Here is a 19,601-nt window from a genome sequence, read left to right as displayed (position 1 = left end):
TATGTGCGTTGACAAATGTTCTATTTAAGTCTGCTCACAAAACCTGTTAAATTTAAAAAGTTAAATTTAAATGGAATGTTGACTCGTTTAGTGTCACCCATTTTCAGATCCTTCTTTACCCTAACACTTGAAATAATAATAATAATAATAATAATAATAATAATATGTACCTGCATGGGATTGGATGTCTGGACATTTAATGTAATACAGTGTAATAATGTGTTCTATTTCAACTTTGAGGTTTTGAAGTAATATTAACTTTGGGTAGAGATTTTTCCAGAAAAATATTAATTGTATGCTGGGGATGTGAAACTTTTGTTTTGCTAATGCTAATGATAATTTAATGGTGATGGTTTGCATGGTAGTGTCATGTGAAAACACTGAAGTTGATGGAATTTTGCAAGGTAATCATTATTCAGAAAAGCTGTTGATAATAATTTGATATTTACTCAAAGACAATGCAGAAGTTGTGGGGAAAATATACAGTGCAGTACAGTAACATTTAATTTCTCAGAGAAAAAGTTAGTTATGTTTGCTCTTAATGTTGCAGTTGTCCTATAAAATTAAAGAATGCAAGAAATAACAACAGTTTGCTCATTAAGTTTTTATTTTAAAGAAAATGTGCCTGTGCATGTGTCATTATTAAACCAACCAACTCTGAATCGGACATTTTTAACTTCAGACGACATGCTCCCATAATGCAGTGGCACGCGCCGCTAGTTTGCATACGTATGGACCGAGCTCACTCGAGGCGCGTGGCATCTGGAGCTACACCTCCGAGTCTTATCTCTCTGTCTGCATCCATCTCCATGACGACCGAGGGGCGCCATCTGCCCCCCTGGGGAAGGTGAGGGGAGGGTGGACAAAGGAAGTCGGCCAGCACCTGCTGCGCGTGGGCCGCACACGAGGCACTTGTACATTCACTGAAGTTTAGATATAGCGAATAATATTATACGTTCTGTACAGTATTATGTTTGTTGGTTTTAAATTTCTATAGGCGTTTGGTAGATTTAAACTTTTCATAGGATTTAGATAAACTTTTGACTGCTCATTCAATTATCAGAGAATAAAAAAATAAAAACATTGACAGAGAAATAACATGCCTTATTTATTTATGTATTTATTTATTTTATAAAACGCAAGTATAGTAATTATAATCTGACCGGCCCAAAACTTTCCTTGTTGATTTATCTGACAGCTCTCAATGATCGTGGGGGTTGCTGAGTGGCAGCAGGTCATCAGAGATCAGGCGTTCGTCCACAAAGCAACACCTGTCGCGCCACTGCCGGCGGAGGAGGCCTCCGTGAAGCAGATGTGCTGCAGCCACAAAGGATCGTATCGATTTGCACGCGCCTGCCCCGTGGCGATGCCATCAAATCCTCAATAGCCCCAGGTTGGACTGAGGCGAGTCTGATCCGACCTCCGCATACCATGCGGGACACAAACTGAAAGTTTGCGAGTAAACACTTTTTGTTGCCGCAATAATGTCCCGATAAGCGTTTGTTGAAGCAGAAAACACACGCTCGACATTCTTTATGTATGTTTACAGTACACACACACATGCGGCGATTTTATCACCGTTGCGCGCCTATATGCATGGCAGATAGCCTATATCTACTTTCCATTGTAAAAGTTTGAAACGCAATCTGCTGTGGCCCCTTTGGCATTCAAATTTAATCAAAACTCAGACAGGGCAGCACATGCAAAGTTGTAGACAAAAGATCCATGCGGCGCCCCGGGGTCGGGGTTGACCTGGGTTTAGGAAAGTGGGCAGGGGGCTCATCACCACACTTCTCCATCTGCCGTTTTGCCTGCTGATGAACAATGGGGCGAATCAATCAGCCCGAACCTGAATCCTGCACCGCCTCTTTTAGAGCATTGGCAGCATGCCTGACGACATTTTGGATTATTATGCACAATTAATTTTTTCCAAATAAAGTAATGCTGCTAATGCAATTATTTCACCAGAATGTTATGCTGTATTGTCCAAACAGTATAACATAATCAAAACAGTAAGTGTCACAAACAAACCGTGAGCAATTTGCATTCAAAGTTTTCAACCCCCAGATTAATTAAATTAAAAAACAGGCAAGGATTTTCTGTGTACAGCTGATGATCACGTGGTCTGCGTGACCCCTGCAGCAGCACGCAAGCGCAACGTTCTGGCACGCGCTGCTCATTTGCATTTGTATGGGAACTGTGATAATGGAAGGCTTTTCTGCACACACAATAGGGCTGCTTTATGGCCAGGCCAGCCCCGAGTCCACAGATGGCATCGTCCACCTGCCCTTTCTCTGCTTGGACCACTGAAGGAGAGAGGTGGAGCGTTGCACACTTTCTATATGACGGCTACGACATAAAATAAATGAATAATACATTTAAATAAATAATTAAACTCCACAGTTCTCGAGCTTTGTTTTTGCATATTTTTAGGTGAATTGTGTCTGAAAGAAATCAACACTTGTTCAAGTTGCAGAAGAGAAGCGCCACGATTTTTTGTGTGTGCGTAAATTAGGCTATTTTTAGATTCACGCTAGGCAGCTACATCCCAAAGGGGAGCGTGCGTGGCTCCATGACCCCCATCAATCTGCCACGAGCCAGAAGTGTGACAATAGCATTATCATACCAATACACGCGGCTTCAGCCAATCAGAGAGCGGCTCTTTCACAACCCCGCACGAGCTGCTCTGTATAAAAGAGGCACGTCTCCCCTCCGAGGGCAACTCGCTCTTTCTGCGGATCTACTCCACACAGCCTTTCTTAGCCACCCGCGAGGAAACTCATCGTCTTCATCATGACTCTTGAAGAAGTTCTGAGCCAGAAATCTGCCGAGCGTGCTCAGTGCACCGGCAAAGCCCTGGAAGAGGTGCTGGTTACCGCCATGGACAACGCCTCCCTCACCGTGGGAGTCTACGAGTGCGCAAAAGTGATGAACCTGTAAGTTCTATTGATGACCGAGTTTGCACACACTTTTGGCAAATTTTGGGGATGATAGTTAACTGATTTTTTCTTTCTTAGTGATCCAGACAGCGTGTCCTTCTGCGTGCTGGCCGTGGATGAGGATTTCGAGTGTGACATCGCTTTGCAGATCCACTTCACCCTCATCCAGTCCTTCTGCTTCGACAACGACATCAGCATCGTCAGAGTGAGCGACAAGCAGCGACTGGCTGAGATCGTTGCCGACAAGTCGGAGCAGCTGGAAGACGCTCACTGCGTCCTCATCACGGTACGTCCGGCCAATCAGTCCGCCGCTTGTGTGAAACGGGAGCACGCGTGTGAATTCCGTCTCCTCTTCTTGTTGAAACAGAACCCATCTGACGGGTCTTGGGAGGACCCCTCTCTGGAGAAGCTGCACCTGTTCTGTGAGGAGAGCCGGAGTCTGAACGACTGGGTCCCCGAGATCAGCCTCCCCGGACGCTGATGCGGGATTTGGCTCCTCTCTGTGAAGCTTCCCATGTAAGGAAACAAGCTGTCTCTGCTCATTCCTGGATACTCCTGAGGAGGATTCCCAATCCAGGCAGCACGGCGCCGGCCCGAGGGGCCCCCGTGGAACCGTCGTCTCTTGTCCCGTCCATGCCAAGATGACTCTCATTCTTTGTGTGAATGAGGTCAGGTATGTCTCAAGAGCGACACATCGACCCTCATTCTTTGTGCGGATGAGGTTTGGAGAGGAAGGAGAAGCGACGTGTGCGGGCTGCGGTCTGACGAGACACACGTCGCTCGTTGAAGCACGCGCAGCAGGAGAAGAAGCGGTGCTGAGGAAGAGGACTTGTTAAAAAGAGACTTTTTAACCATGGCCTCTTGGCTGAGCAACATGACAACAGTTGCCGTCGGCGAAAATGTTTCCCACTTTCCAGAATTGTCTTAATACTCTAAAGGTTTCACTTTAGAAGTTTAACAATGACAAAAAATAAACTAAATATTAAAAAAAAAAGAACCTAAGCCTGTTGTCTAAAGGTTTCACTTTAGAATATGGCTCAATTATATTAATGCTAATTATTAAAGAATTGTATGTCACCTCTGAAAAAAAATGTAAAATTACAAGTGGAAAAGCGTAATAAAAATTATCTTAAATTATAATTTTGGCTTGTGTGTTGTACTTTCTTTTGCAGAGTTTGTATAATTAGCAAATGAGGGTGAGGGGCTCATACAGGAGGAGTGAGGGGCTTGCTCTAACAAAAGTTTAAAACTCAGCAAATCTGCAGGGGGGGGGGGGGGGGGGGGGGGCTCTGTCATCTGCTGTCCCCCTGCAGCAAAAGATAGAAACAACATCACCCTTCCCTTACCCTTCGTCTAATCTGCATGTGTAAAGCATCAGACACAAAAGCGCAGCTCCAAGCCTGTCAGCTCCAGCGGCCCGGACAGAGCCCCCCATTGTCTGCCCTGCAGATGTCTCCACAGCCACGCCATGCCATCTGCTCTTCCTGCAGGAGGGGGTCGGCCAGGGCATTGCAAAGAGGGGAGGAGTAGTCAGCTCTCCTGTACTACAAAAAGGGGGAACGTTGGGTTTGGGTCGAGCTGGTTTGGGCCGGTTGTGAAAAAGAGAGGGGTCCCGACCGTGCAGCATCTGGTGTTCTGCCAGCTGCTGTCGGGACTATTGTTTACTGGCAGGAACTTGGTGAAACTTTGGCAAACAGGCCACATAAAGAAGCAGTTTCAGCTGTTTGGGTGCAGCAGCCACCTGCTCCATGATGGAAGAATAAAACCAGTGTGACTAAGTAGGGGTCCACTTACCAAATGCCTTTTTTTTTCTTTTTCTTTTTTAATTATCACGTATTCTATGAAGTGCAGCTATTTATTTAGGAATATAAAAAACTAATAATAATTACACATACTTTTTGAAGTCATGATCTGAGTGACCTATTGTGCACTCCTGTATGGACTAAAAAATTGAATCTCAAATAAAATCAAATTAATTGGGATTAAAAGAATATGTAGTTTAATATTTACATATTCCAATTTCAATTTAGTATGATTACAATAGTTTAACAACACTAAAACCTGACCACCACCCCTCCCGGGGACCCACACCAATGAAAGACACACTGAAGTGGACCTTGTATTTTCTTTAAAATATATTGAATTAGAAACAATTTAGTAAGAATACAGCATCATTAAAAAAACATTTAAAATGAAGGAGACAAAAAAGAAAATAAAAAAACAAGTCAAACAAACAAACAAAGCAAAATTAAATTAAAGTGGAAGTCAACCCCATTTTTTTGTGGGGTGACAATAATATATTATGTGCAGCCCCACTAGTCTAAATATGGTATTCTGGTTAATATTACATTTGTGGAATAAGAGTTATGAAGCAAAATCCAGCCATTTTTATCCATCTCAGGGGGCGGCCATTTTGCCACTTGCTGTCCACTGAAGATGACATCAATGTTGCTCAGGGCTCAGGCAACGACCAATCACAGCTCACCTGTTTTCTGAAGCTGAGCTGTAATTGGTTGTTACCTGAGACCTGAGCAACATTGATGTCATTTTCACTCGACAGCAAGTGGCAAAATGGCCGTCCCCTCGGATGGATAACAACGGCTGGATTTTGCTGCATAACTCATATTTCACAAATATCATATTAATCAGAATGTCATGTTTAGACTAGTAGGGTCACATATGTTTGAGGTTGACTTCCACTTTAAGGGAATACTATTACAATAATAAAGTATATGATCTGTTGAGGTGGATGGCTATGCATCATCTTCCGTGGCAGCTATTCCAAAATAGTGCCACTGATGTTGCATACATTAATGAATCATTAATTCAACTAATAAAGGAATAGGATCAATAAACAGTAAAACAAAGGGCCCATTAAGTACTTTTACTGTTAAGACATGCACACACACGCACACACACTAACAATAATAATAGATTCAATTTGTAATGCACTTTTTATCAACACAACCACAAAGCAATTCTCTTCTTTCATTTTTATTTTTTATTTTTAAAGAAAACTAACTTACTCTTACTTAAGCCTAATGTCAATGGATTTTAACCAGAAAACAAAAGGACATCGCAGGTTGTAATCATTAATAAACCCTCAATTCAACTTTTATTATTTTCTTTTATTCACAAATTCCCCATACAAAGGGCAAAAATGATTATGTCATGATGGCAAACGTTAGCATTTCATGTAGGCCTAGTGGTAGTGAGGGACACTAGAGAAACTGCCACTACACACACACACACAGATTCATAATTCTCCAAAATCTTCAAAGATCCACAACTTGATCATCTTAAACAGGCACTTTTTTGTTATTGTCTTTTAAAAAAAAAGATGCAATTAAGTTTTGTATTATATAAATATGAATTATTACCTTAGCGACAATTTTTACCTTTCACTCATTTGTGGCGAGATGACCTTCCAAAGGATTGAGCTGGCATCTATTGCAAAAGCAGCTAAGGTCCTTAAAACTGATGATGTGCTTTCTTAATGCGTTCTGCTGACTGTTTGAGTAGGTAATTAAAAAAAAAAAACTCGTATAATCAAAAACACCTGTTTGAGCAGATCTTTTTATTATGAAAGCACACAGAGTTTGGAGGTGTGCCTGAGGCCCCTGTATGCTCGAAGTCCCTCCCGCTTGGGGTCCCTCACCATCCCTCGAACCACTGGCAGGCTGTCGCAGCCCCTCCTCCTCTGCGCCCGGTGCAGCAGGATCCGGTAGACCCCCGTAACAGGGCTGCGGCTGTCGTTCAGCTGATTGTTCCGTAGGCGTGCAGAGGTAAACCCGAGTTTCTTCAGAGAGCACCTGACCTCCTCAGTCTCCTCCTCCTTCACAAGGTCCCTACTTTCAGAATCCAACAGGCCTTGCAGAGGGCTTGCTGGTTCCGGGGAGGCTAACGTCCAAGGGAATTCCACAGGTAAAAGCCAATCACAGCCCAGCATCTGGTCAACAGCATAACGCTCAATGGGATCTGCCTTTAAGATGCCCCTGATGAGCCTCTGACAGGGACCTGGAACCCAGGGGGGGATACTGTAATTGCCCTGGATGACGCAGCGCCTCAGCTTGCCCATGGTTTCGGCACGGAATGGCATGGTGCCGGTCACCATGAAGAATAGGAGGACCCCCATTGCCCACACGTCCACTGGAGGGCCCAGGTAGCACTCGTCCCTGAAGAGCTCCGGGGCGGCATATGGAGGTGAGCCGCAGAAGGTGTCGAGTGCATCATTGCGGTTGGAAATCTGCGTGCTGAATCCAAAGTCTGCCACCTTAACACAGCCACTGGCGGCGAACAGAACATTTTCTGCCTTCAGGTCTCGGTGGATGATGTTACTATTGTGCTGCAAGGTAAATCATTACAGCTGATTTTATTTCTGAATATTCAAAATATCATTATTACATATTCAATGGTACAATTTTGATTATGTTTGACTAACATTCATCCATTTGAGTATTTTTTTCCCCTCAAATTAAGACATCATCAATGATACTATTCATGATCTCTGACTTTGCGTGGATGTTCGCTGCACAGACTCACCATAAATTTAACGGCAGAAAGGATCTGTGAGAATGCGATCTTGCTGGTGTTGTCTGCAAGTTTTCCCTCATTGCAGATCTTGTTGTGGAGGTCTCCCCCACCAGCGTACTCCAGCACCAGGTAAAGGCGGCTTGGTGTCTCCACAACTTCATAGAGACGAATCACGTTAGGGTGCTGCATGGAGTTCATGCTGCTGACTTCCCTGGAGAGAAGCCGCTGGGCCTGATTGTCAAATCTGGTCTTGTCCAGGATCTTAAGGGCCACTTTGTCTGTAAGGACAAGTGATACGGCTTCAAACACTCGAGCTGTTAGGATGGATAACTGTACTAGAGTATAGGAAATGGATGGCAGTTTTATATGTGACTAATCAGAAACAAATCTAAATTTGTCATAGTTAGTTGAATGATGTAATTAAAGTTAATTCAGGTCAGACAAACAGTACAGAGAATGGGTGAAGCAATCGTAGGAATTGCAAAAACGGCCAGCAGGTGGCATCGGAGTATAAGAGATCTACCAAGGCCATGTTGCAACCAAGCTCATTTACCCACAGTTCTAAACAGATTCGTGAATAATGATGAAACTTAGCTATATTCTGATGCTAATTGCTGCAAAATGGAAACAGACAGAAATGTACTTTTATTTACTATTTTACTTTTTTTTCTGATGAAAGAATAGACTCTTCTTTTGATAGGTTCCATGGTTTTATAGCAATAGAACACAATATTCTGTGGGCCTTGCAAAGTCAGTCCAAATCCGGTAAAACAACCAGGAGCAAAGGGGATTGCTTCAGTGAAAATGGCTGCGATTGAATGAGTTAATGACGCACAACATAAGTGAAACCTCATTTTGAATTTTACTCGTATCAGTTTATTTTGAGTGACAATTATTAACTAAAACTGAGTTACCTCGTGCCACTAAAACAATATAAATTTTTATTTACTTTATTTTTAGTCCAATCACTCCTATTTTACTACTTAACCTGTTTGAGTCAGTGTTTAAGTCAGTGGTGTCAAAGTCCGCATCAGCAAGCTCTGCAGGAGCCTGATAATGATCTTGATCATTGAATCAGGTGTGTTGGAGTAGAGAAACCTCGAAAAAATGCAGGACTCAGGCCTTCGAGGACCGGACTCTGACACTTGTGCTTTAAGTGAATCAGCTGTTTTCTGATTATTTTTTTGTGTGGATGAATAATACTTTTCAGGGAAATTCCGTTTATTTGCTTTTTTTCTTATTGGAAAAACTGGGCTATGGAGTTGGTGGGTCACATCAGCTCAAGTCCTGTGGACAAAATATAAAAAATGGGCAACCGCTCTATATCTATATTGTGGCTGTTTGTTCTCAAACCACTATTGTGGGTTATATCAACCCTCGCAGGCCCTAAAGTCCTCTGGCACTGGCCTTTTAACAATATGTGAGTTTAGAAGCAAAATCCACTGCGGGAAGATCTCAGGGCTGCAGAGAATGTCGTTTTTTGTTGTTGTTGTTTTGTTTTGTTTTTTAAGGAGGCTCAAGGGGGTGGGAATGTATTTGTTGACAGGTTCTATCGGTGGATTAAAAAATATATATATATATATGTAAAGCAATTTGAGTTGCACAAGCATGATAATGTGCTATATAAATGAAGTTGACTTGACACTAGACAACTGTCCATAGACATGGGTGACCACTCCTCTTAACCTAGTAAACTGGTCGGACAGCAGCTTCCTCGTAACTCTAAACAAGTACAGGAAAAACCATAAGAGAGTAGCAGTTTTGTCAAGCTATGACATACATTTTCAAAGTAAAATTAACCCAATACAGTACTACAATGCCACACATCTGGATGAGTACAATACAAGCACAATATTGAAATCACTAATATGGGTACCTTTTGTCAGAGCGTGAAAAGCCAGTTTGACTCTGGAGAAGGTCCCATGGCCAATCTCTCCTCTAACCTTGTAAAAGCCGACCCTGCGGCCGATGACCAGTTCCTTGATGATTCTGTCATCCTTGTGCATGTCCATTGTGAGCTTCTGTAGGGGGTTGAGGCACGGCGAGCCATCTGCTTCATCACCCTCTTGTTCAGGGTCTGAGCTGTCTGTAAGGCTGTAGCGGCTGTGGTGGAGTTTGGGGCTTGCTACCTGCATCTGTGCTGCAGGCATTTTGGACGATGCTTTCACCTGTAAAGCCATCATAGCAAATTGTAGAGAGCAGAAGAATTTTCCATTAACTACTAAAGCTACAGTATGTCATCGCAAATGCATCGTAAGTTCAACTAATGACTATTTTCAATTCTTTACAACCGATAAAATGTCTTGAAACACTGCTATGCATAATTTGGAACAGAACATTTGAACAAAAGTAAAAAAATAAATGAAAAATTCAGATTAAAAACAAATAATAATAACTTTATTATTGGGATGTTTAGTTAAAAACACTGAAATTATTATGTAACAGTTGATGACTTAAAAATAAGTTGATTGCTATTTGCATAGACTATTCATAGAGAAAAAGATCATTGCATAATTGGGAACGCGATGTTGACTTTAGATAAGGTGAAATCAGGCCAAAATTAGTTTTTTCTTTATATACATGTTCGAAATAAACTTGGTGGTTGGGTGGTGGGGGGGGGGGTGGTATAGCAGGACTTATGCTGGGCACAAGAGGAGAGCCTTAGGATCTTAATGAATAACATAATACATAAAAGGATACAATATTTTTCTGAGTGAGATCATGTTTCTCTGTTTACTACTTGCCTTAGTCTCTTTAAAGATTACATGACATTTCAGTACGTTATTGTACATCTGGGCTGCCCAAACTTTTTAAATGACGGCAATACCTCACGACGCCATATGGCATTTTTTTTTATAGCAAAATACTGTAGACCAGGAAACAAGTGAAAAATGAAACGTGGCATTTACGTGTTACATCACAGTTGCTACGTGAACTGCTCAAAACTTGTCAAGATGGTGCTACACAGGGTATGTTATTAGTTTGATACTTAATCAGTTTAACAATTATACCGGTAATTAATCAATAATGTAATATGTTCACAAATCAGACCTTGACAGAGAGGCATTAAAAAAAAGAGGAATTTTGGTACTAATCCATTTGCAAATAGCGTCTTTGTCTATCTAGAAAATCTACTCATATATAAATCTAATCCATTAGTTTTATTATTATTGTTACCAGTAGTAGTCATACTGTAGTTGTCAGGCGTGTCAAACCCTACTACTTTTTCAACAACATCCAGGAATATTGCAGGCTATTCATTCCAAATGTTTTTTGTATATGATGCGCACCACTAAAAAATGAACGGACCGTGAATGCCCCAGATGCTGTAGTTTGGACTGTACACTACAGTACGCTCAAACAAAAATACTACACAGATGCAAGGCCTTCATCAGACATATTTAAAATATGTTCTTACCAAGTTTCCAAGCTGCTGGTTGGCATCAAAACACAGCCGTGGTGTCCATTTTGAGGGGCAAAGCTAACTCCAATCTTTGGAATTGTAACCCATCGCAGCCCTCCGATGCATTACAATACTGGTGAGGAGGGAGGTTTTTCAGGCCACACCCCTCACCTCTGTCAGCCCTTTGCTTCATTGAGGGAACATGCTGGTGTCATGAATAATCCTGTTTTAGTTTAAATCTGCCCCGACCCTCTGAAAAGGCCGATATCAAGCTCACAGCAAAAAATGAAGCTCAACCTCATCAGTAACTTCTTTTTCTAACAAACGGTGAAATATGGATGCTTTCGGTTCGCGAGGCTGTGTTGAATGTGGCGACAATTGATCTAATAGCTTTTGTGAGATGAAATGTTACGCAACTGTATTACACAATGTTCTTGGTGAGATTAGCGCTGGGCTCGCTCTCAAACACTGTCTGAGTAGCGCAGATAATGAGATTACAAAGCATCGTGTCAAAGCTTCACCAGGAGGAGCTTCTCCTTTCAGGTGTTTCAACACGGTGAGCACTTAAGTGGGAACACTGGGGATGAGAGCAAAACACTCAACCTTTACCTCTATAATACATCATTTTTTAGCTCGACAAGCGATTTTAATGGTAAGGTGGACAACGACACGGTTAAAAAAATCTTTCGACTGCTTTTGGCTTCTTTCCCAGGTGGGAGATGCTCTAGCTCACCTGTCACCTTAATGAGGACAAGCACGATAGAACATGGAAGAATGGGTGGACAGAAAATCTTAATAAAAATATTGAGATACGATGAACTATGCATCCGTACATCCATATTCTATACTGTTTATTCCATGGACTCAACCATTCACATTCACCCCATCACTCAGTAAGAACAGTAAGAACAGACCAGAGAAGTAAGATAAATGTTCAAAACTATCAAAGCTAATTCCATTGTTACATTTTAAAATATAACATCATTGAATCATATTGCATCCCATCAAGATACTTAACATCGTATCGTCTTTTATGAAAGATTACATTACACCAGGTATGAATTGGATTGATGTTGCTGATGATTTGTTGTTTCTTTAGATTTATTAGATTTAATTAATTTGAACAATTTGGGCATTGGAGGGCTTTTACATGTTGTTGCATATTAATAAACAGGACAAACGATACAACCATACCATATCGAATCATAACTTGAATTGAATAGTTCCACTTGAATATGCACCGTTCTAGAATTGTATCGTATCAAGATATGTATCAAATCGTCTTTTGTTGGAGAGATGCACACCCCTAGCATCAGTGGTATTCATTTTGAGCTCAGAATAGACAGAATAGAATTTTGAACGGCAATTGGTCTCGTGTTTTTCTACTTAGTGCTTTGCCTGCCTGCCTCTTGCCGGTTCAGGTGTCTGATTGGATTAAAGCCTTAGACAAGAATACAGCCTGTGTTCAACCGTGATCTCAGTACACTGGTCACCTGCCAGCGTGGCAGTGAAACTGCAAATCAGTGTATGACAGTACACAGCGCATGTGACACGATTATCTTGTTAAATGACCCCATGAAAAGTCAAATACCCGAATTCAAAGAATCTGGAAATGTTAACACCCAGGACATTAAAAGAGTTGTGAAGTGTTGCTTGAACCTTCAGAAGTGGCAGGGCAGCAGCCTATTAGTGCTATTAGCCTTGAAACAATTTAGGTCCTTCTTTTCTTCGAACGGCTGCAGAGGCTGGCAATACGCTGACTGTCTTCCAGCTCTTTGATTCTCTGACGTAGAGTCCCAATCTCCTTGTCCTTTTCTTCCTGAATGAAATGCAGCTTCTAACAGACAAACAAGCAGTCACCAAAACAGGCAACACGAAGAAAACATTTTTCTGAACATTTGCTAATATAACAGTTATGACCTACAATAGTGTTGCTATATTGTTTTTAATCCAACATTTGTGTTCTCTCTGGCCTAACAGTCATAATGGCTGCATCGGCCCTAAGTGGGATGAAGCAAATAACAAAATACAAACCATTTGAAGCTTTTAAGAGTTGACTAAAGTAAAGGTCCAAACCATCCTTGCTTTAGACCATGAATATTGGTCTTAGCAGAATCACAAACAACATACTTACCCTCTTGAAGAAACTTTCTGCAGTGATAACAGAGTCCTGTTGTTTCTGCTGGTGCTGGCTCATCTGAGCAGAATTCTGGATTCTCCCTAACTTTTCACCAAACTACAAACATAAAATAAAAAAAATAGGGTTAGCACGGATCCAGCAATATCGTTCAAAACAAAAACCTAACTGAAGTACTAAATTGCTCAACTTTAAAGCAACTTGTATTATTAATACTCAATTAACTCGTTGATGGTCTACTGCTTCGTACTGAGGAGAATGGCATTGCTGTCATTGCACCGGTGAGGCAGAATCATCTCACTTTGCATTTGCTGTGTTACTGTTACTGTTGGTTGTTTTACTAGTAGTGCAGCGATGTGCAGCGGGCGGGCATCTATTTGAGAGGGCATCCACAGAAATGCACCCGTCCGCCAACCCTCCACCAAGCCAATTGTATGGCCGATCGATATTAGATGAATGCACATGTTTCTGGGATAGGAGGGGCACAAATTTTGAGAAAGGTCCATTCATACACACTGGTACCTGCTGCTTTAGTTTTGTATTTACCATTTTGGCTAGTGGTCCGGTGGTAAGACGCGTATCTATAACATATAAAGCAACACTGTTGGAAGACTTAATTTACCTCTATTTGCAATTTCAGGAGATCGCCTTGCTGTTTTTTCTCCTGTTCCTTCAGCTTCCTGTTCATCTCCTCCATATCCAGATCCTTTTGCTCCAATAACTTCATAACTTCAGCCTCTTTGGCTTGCACTGCAGTGATAGAAATTCCACCCAAATATTTGTTCATGCACATACATGTACAGTGTATATATTATAGCTGTGCACGAATGGGTGGTAATTCGGTCATTCGTTTGAGTGGGCATGGCAAATTAATAATTGAATCATAATTTGCTGTTTTGGATTAAATGGTGTGACGTCACTTGAACTGGTGTTTTGTTTACATGGTAACTGTTTAGTACGAATGCACTTTTGACAGTTTAGCAATTACAGACTTAAAACGTGGAAATACCAGTTGATGCATCTTAAAATAAAATGCGTATGGAGTCCATACATATGAAATCATAGCTGATGCTCTTGGGTGATATTTTTTTGAGTGGATGGGGGGCTAATTAATAAAAAGCTCCAACAACAAACACAAATCCACTGTGTATTCTTATGTACCTGTGCTAGCACCACAAACAACATAACAAGAAAAAGAGTAACAACAACGCTTTAATATGGTCACTATGGTAACGCTTATCATGAATGATACGAGCAACATATTTTGTAGATATAACAGTAAATGTGTAGCCACATTTTTATGTAACTATTTTACCAGCGTCCTCCTTAAAAATTCCCACATAACAAAGCACCACAGAACAAAGATGAAGTCCATGAATAACTCACTCATCATAACGCTAAATCAAGAGCCGCTCACCACAGAGCAGGCCTCATGCATGGGAATAACCACCGTAAATCCATAGGCTCTTATGTTGTCTTATCATTGGGCCTTTTCAACGTTACAAAGAAACTTTCCAAATATGTCTGTTTTGTACTCATTTTACTAACTTGTCGATTTCATACACACTACGCAACCGAGATAATTAGCATCTTGACATGCGTCAAAAGTCCGTCGTCATAATCCTGTCACTTTCCAAAATAAAATATTTTTAAGCCTCGGCTAATCAATTAACTCTTTGACTGCCAAAAACGTTAAATAACGATTAGTAAAATCCTACGGAGGACTGTCAAAGACGTTAAAAGACGTTCACTATGTTTTTTTGGGTTTTTTTTGGAAACGGGTGGAGGAAAGCCTTGGCCAGCTGTGCTGAAAGTATCAAGCAGCTCTAGTTAGTATAATGACTATTTTTGGGCACTAGAGGGCAGCGATGACTCTCTTTGGACAAGATTGGGTAGGCGTCAGTAGAAGACGTGAGGCGGAGCTAGAGTGTTGAGGGGAAAATGGCTGAGGAAGACATAATGGCGACCGGTTGCAAGCAGCTCACGCTTGAGCATTTTTTTTAAAGACGAAAAGCATCGACCAATGCTAAAGAGCACATTGATGGCGACGATGATGATGATGGTGACTCCAAGGTTGACGCCGAAGTTGGAAGCGTTGACGCGGTGGCTATGATCACGTCATAAAGCCTCACCGGCTAGCGATGCTAACGCCGGAAAACGCGGAGCACAACCGAGCACTTCTGCTCAGGCGGACGTTCAATCGGACGACGAGTCCAATGCATATTCATCGGAGGAGTGGGTACAGTCTGATCACGGAGAAGACACTGGTTCTGGACTACGATGCCGCCATGAATGGAGCGGATAAGATGGATCGCAACATCTCTTACCACCCGGTATAGGAACTGAAGGACATGAGGAAGCCAGACGTAACACCACCGTAACGTCACCGTATCATGATCCTGAGAGTAGACTTGATGGCAACATGACCAAACACACAATGCAGTATATACTTGCTATTCCCCGGAAAAAAAGGCCAGCAAGAAAGTGTAGCGTCTGCACGCGAAGGGGCAATCGCAGTGAAACTAATCTGTTGTGCAAATTATGCTGCGTCCCCTTGCACTCAGGGGAGTGTTACAAAAAGAAAAACTGTATTTGAAACATCCACACAATTGTAAATAGTACCACGGTTGCACACATTTGTAAATAGTTTGCCAAATTGTTTTGTCAAATTGTTACACTGTTGAATGTAAATAAACGTATTTTGCTATCAAAAACACTTTTTCATTGTTGATGGTAGTGTTTTACAGAAGTAAAGCACTTTTTAGGTGTTTGTGGCATAATTCATGGGGAAAAAAAGGTGTCAAATTCACTAGAGTGCATGAAATAATATCGTTTCACAAAAAGCTTGATTTCTCCGTATTTTGTTTCAAAACAGAGCATTTGGGTGAAACTAACCATTTTCTATTGTTGATTACTGAAAAACGGAATAAGGTAGAAACAAACTTTTTTTTTCTGATGAAAGATGAGAGTCCTTTCATTTGGTAGTATGTGTGTTTCCATAGTCCAAACACATAATTTTCTGTGGACCTTGAAAGATCAGTCAAAATGCTTAAATCGGCTGGCACCCACGGCATCCCTTTTTCTGAAAACGTCTGGCAGTCAAAGAGTTAAGCTCTATTTTCTGTTAATTACAGTTCAACATTTTTATATAACTAATACCTTTGCACTGAAAGTGAAATGAAGTCCTGAAAATGGCTATTGATACCAATAATAACATCAGCCCATTTAAGAAGAAACTGCCAAAAGTGTTAATCCTTTTCAACGTTTTGAAACTGTTTTCAGTGACCTTTGTGTAGAATATCTTAAATCGTTTTAAACCGAGTGAGAAAATATGCCAGTGCAATGCTCACCACAGTGAAACATACTCCCTTTGCTTGGTGATCAGATTACTTCTCAAAACAAATTTGACCTATTCGGCAGGAATTTTGGCATCGCAAGTGTGCTCAATACTCAATTGTGCAGACCTCCAAATTTGTGATGCATGAAAGTACGGAACTTCACAATTGCCTTGATTGTGACTTAATTTTCCAAAGCTTATGTGAATGCAATATACATTCTCTACCAGACTAGTGATGTCTCGCATATCAGATTGGTGGATTATTTTAGAAAGAGTGCTCAGTGCAAAAGCTCTTAACACAATGAGGTAATGTGAGCATAATGCCTACTGCTCTTACACTGAGCGAAAGCTTCCTTGTGGGCCTCCTCCACTTGCCTCCTGCACTCCTGCATGACAGTCTCTACCTCCCTCTTGTGGCTGTCTTTGTGTGCTTTCATTTCACAAAGCAGTTGTTGCATCTCAGCCTCCCCATCCTGACAGAAGAGCACGATACATCACACAATAGGTACACATTGTCGAGTTTCACTCATTTAAAATGTTACCTCTGCTTTTCTTTGATTTTTTTGCTTCAAGATTTCCATATTGCTCTTCAATGACTCATTTTCCACTAGGGCAAGACAACAAACAAAAAAACATTTGCAATATTATTCGTAGGTTATACTGTAACCTCACATTTGTTTTGTCATACACATCATATACTGTAGCAAACAAAATACAGTATAGTGGGGATCTATATAGAAATTAATTGACATCCTCTTTGATAAGTTAGAAGGCATTCCCATAAATAACAATACTTTTCTAATACAACACACACACGGTTGTGTTACCTCTGAGGTTGCACTGATCCCCCAAAGCCTGCTGCAGCGTATTTACTGTGGCAAGAAGGGCATCTCTTTCTGAAAGTGACACAATGCACTAATTACTATAGGTTTATTTCACCTACTTGGAAGTTCTCGTTCCATTGGGTATACAAGTAAAGTGTGTTTGATAATGTGGCTTGGCTGAAGGTGAAGGTATTTTGTTTGTATGTTTGTTTTACCATTCACTTCATTAGATACACCTGCAGAATTTAATGTGTAGACACATTATAGCTCCGTTACATTTACCTTATCTAGGTTCATAAACGCGACAAATTATTAAATAAAAGCACGCATTTTGACAGATGAGGACGCTTACCATAGTTATAGTGCAATGCTGTACTATTGGAGGTTAAGCATATTCTTTATGTGTACCTCTCAGACAGTATGAATAAAAACACGGTACACCATCCTTATTTTTGTTGCGTTTGAATTTATCGTTGAGATTGAGTTGTTTTTCATGTTATCTATCCAACTAGATATCTGGCCAGTAGTGGGCGACAGATACACGCCTCAGGAAGAAAAAAAAGTATCAGCTTCAGTGCTGTAATAAAAAAAATGGACATTTCAAATGGAACACTAGGTTTAAAATGAAAGTGGAACTCACCTTGAGTGTCTCCTTTCTCCTTAGTCTCATAAAATGTCACTTGTCTTTTGGCGTCTTCTAGCATCGTCTCCAGCATGACGCTTTTCCCATTTAACTCTGTAATTTTCTGTGTTATTAATAATAATAATTACAAAAAATAATAATAATAATAATTAGATTGTGACAAACGATGTCCGTCAACGTGAACACACCTTTATTTAGCACCGAGTTTATATTCAGTATGCTGCAAATGCACGTAGACTTTGCCTATTTTAAATACTGTGCTGTACAGCACTGCATTTAACTTAGCACGCAGTTAAAACTTACATTAACTTACATTTTCGAGTACGGTGAATTCCTCAATTAATTTGTCGAGATTAATTCCATTTGACAGTGCCATGTAGAAGATACGGTTGGAATCCAACGTTAAAATCTCTTTAACTGTTTGAGTAAGGGAGAAGAGAGCTAACGTCGTGAGCTAGCTACACAACACACAGCTAAGTGTTAGCTCTGAAATGTACGTCTTTTGAGTTTTGAGTTTAAAAAATGTATTGGCGCCACTATTACAATTTTTTTCTCCCTAAATTGAAATTTACATCATACAATTGAAAATAATTGTATATATTATTAATAGAACTTTTAATTTCACATGTAACCTACTGTATGACTAATGTGCGAAAACAGCTTCAGTAGCTCAAGTGCTCACACTTTACTTCAGTGATGTGTTTAAAAACAACAAAACAAAACAAAAAAAACAACAACAACACTGACTCATCTCTTTTACCTAAGTAGATAAAAAGACAGACATACACTTCAATACAAAAGCAAAAATACATGTTTCCATTCAAACAAATGTGAAAACAATTTGGTATGCCTACGATAAAAAACATAGTACACCAAACGTGCATGGTGCTTGTACAGAGATGAGAAAATAAAACACTGTAGCCTACACAGTTGTGATGCTATAGATTAATTCTGACAAGATATTGTGTACTGGACTCACAAGTCCTGCATGTGATACATTTTGATAGTGTTACTTGCATGACTGAAAAAAAAACTCCTCTACTTTTATGTTTTGTAGATAAGGCTGAAGTTTTGAACACCAGAACCGTGATTTTTCGGCTGACAAAGCAAGATATTTACCACACCACAAATCTTGGAAAAGGCATCAAAACATTCTCCTAAAGGTTCAATTTATTTTAATGCTGTTATATTATTTTTTATAATACGGCAAGTAGGTGAATAATGACTAGCAAATCTTGGTCACATTGACAGCAAAAACCCAACCGGTTCTTTTCCAAATCTTTTGCTTTTTTATCAGCTATTGCAAACTATCAACAAACCGTTAACTTAAACCATGTCACAGACTCCTTTTGACCTATGTTATGCATAACATATCCTTAAATTTCTCCATTTATGGGGAACATCATGTTTCTCAGAATATGTTACATTGCTGATAACGGTTTACGCTTCTCAATGTTTTGCTGTCTCACATTCCCAATATTTGTCAATCAAGATATCAACAGCTTTAGCTTTCTGTAGTTGTCTTTTTTCTTTCTTTTTTTTAAAGTGCTATCATCCCCAAAGATTGAATAAAAAAAATAAAACAAGTAACAAGCCAATTTTGACAAAGAAAGGAGTAGAAAGTACTGATACAGTAGGTGTTTTCAAATGTCGGGAGTAGGATCGTGATCAGGCTCCTACAGAGCTTGCTGATGAGGTGATCATTTGAATCAGTTGTTTGACACATGTGGCTTAAGCAGTTCAGAAAATAGATGGAAGGATGGACACAGTATTTGTGTACAACTA

At 40.5% G+C, this 19,601-nt stretch overlaps 3 protein-coding genes across 5 annotated transcripts; 1 reads left to right on the top strand and 2 right to left on the bottom strand.

Moving 5' to 3' along the window:
* Positions 1 to 2,740: 2,740 nt before the first annotated feature.
* gadd45gb.1 (growth arrest and DNA-damage-inducible, gamma b, tandem duplicate 1) lies at positions 2,741 to 4,041 on the top strand. 2 transcript variants are annotated; one of them, XM_077542227.1, is made up of 3 exons: positions 2,741 to 2,936; positions 3,018 to 3,225; positions 3,307 to 4,041. In XM_077542227.1, the coding sequence occupies exons 1-3, from the start codon at positions 2,794 to 2,796 to the stop codon at positions 3,418 to 3,420; spliced, it is 465 nt and encodes a 154-aa protein (XP_077398353.1). In that variant the 5' UTR covers positions 2,741 to 2,793; the 3' UTR covers positions 3,421 to 4,041. The 2 variants fall into 2 exon arrangements, with proteins under 2 accessions (XP_077398353.1, XP_077398352.1); XM_077542226.1 differs by having other exon boundaries at positions 3,018 to 4,041.
* A 1,625-nt stretch (positions 4,042 to 5,666) lies between these two features.
* nim1kb (NIM1 serine/threonine protein kinase) lies at positions 5,667 to 11,223 on the bottom strand. Of its 2 annotated transcripts, XM_077542376.1 has the most exons (4): positions 10,891 to 11,223; positions 9,349 to 9,640; positions 7,482 to 7,750; positions 5,670 to 7,284 (listed from the first exon to the last, which is right to left on the bottom strand). In XM_077542376.1, the coding sequence occupies exons 2-4, from the start codon at positions 9,620 to 9,622 to the stop codon at positions 6,520 to 6,522; spliced, it is 1,308 nt and encodes a 435-aa protein (XP_077398502.1). In that variant the 5' UTR covers positions 9,623 to 9,640; positions 10,891 to 11,223; the 3' UTR covers positions 5,670 to 6,519. The 2 variants fall into 2 exon arrangements, with proteins under 2 accessions (XP_077398501.1, XP_077398502.1); XM_077542375.1 differs by lacking the exon at positions 10,891 to 11,223 and having other exon boundaries at positions 5,667 to 7,284; positions 9,349 to 9,655.
* A 539-nt stretch (positions 11,224 to 11,762) lies between these two features.
* Positions 11,763 to 18,275, bottom strand: ccdc152 (coiled-coil domain containing 152). The gene is made up of 8 exons (XM_077542673.1): positions 18,130 to 18,275; positions 17,814 to 17,919; positions 17,177 to 17,245; positions 16,892 to 16,956; positions 16,687 to 16,822; positions 13,635 to 13,762; positions 13,010 to 13,111; positions 11,763 to 12,712 (listed from the first exon to the last, which is right to left on the bottom strand). The coding sequence occupies exons 1-8, from the start codon at positions 18,190 to 18,192 to the stop codon at positions 12,587 to 12,589; spliced, it is 795 nt and encodes a 264-aa protein (XP_077398799.1). The 5' UTR covers positions 18,193 to 18,275; the 3' UTR covers positions 11,763 to 12,586.
* Between the last annotated feature and the right edge of the window lie 1,326 nt (positions 18,276 to 19,601).

Source organism: Vanacampus margaritifer, chromosome 14 (assembly GCF_051991255.1).
Source record: "Vanacampus margaritifer isolate UIUO_Vmar chromosome 14, RoL_Vmar_1.0, whole genome shotgun sequence".
Lineage (NCBI taxonomy): Eukaryota > Metazoa > Chordata > Actinopteri > Syngnathiformes > Syngnathidae > Vanacampus > Vanacampus margaritifer.
The sequence above is the reverse complement of the archived record's forward strand: the minus strand, read 5'-3'. Positions and strand labels throughout refer to the sequence as shown.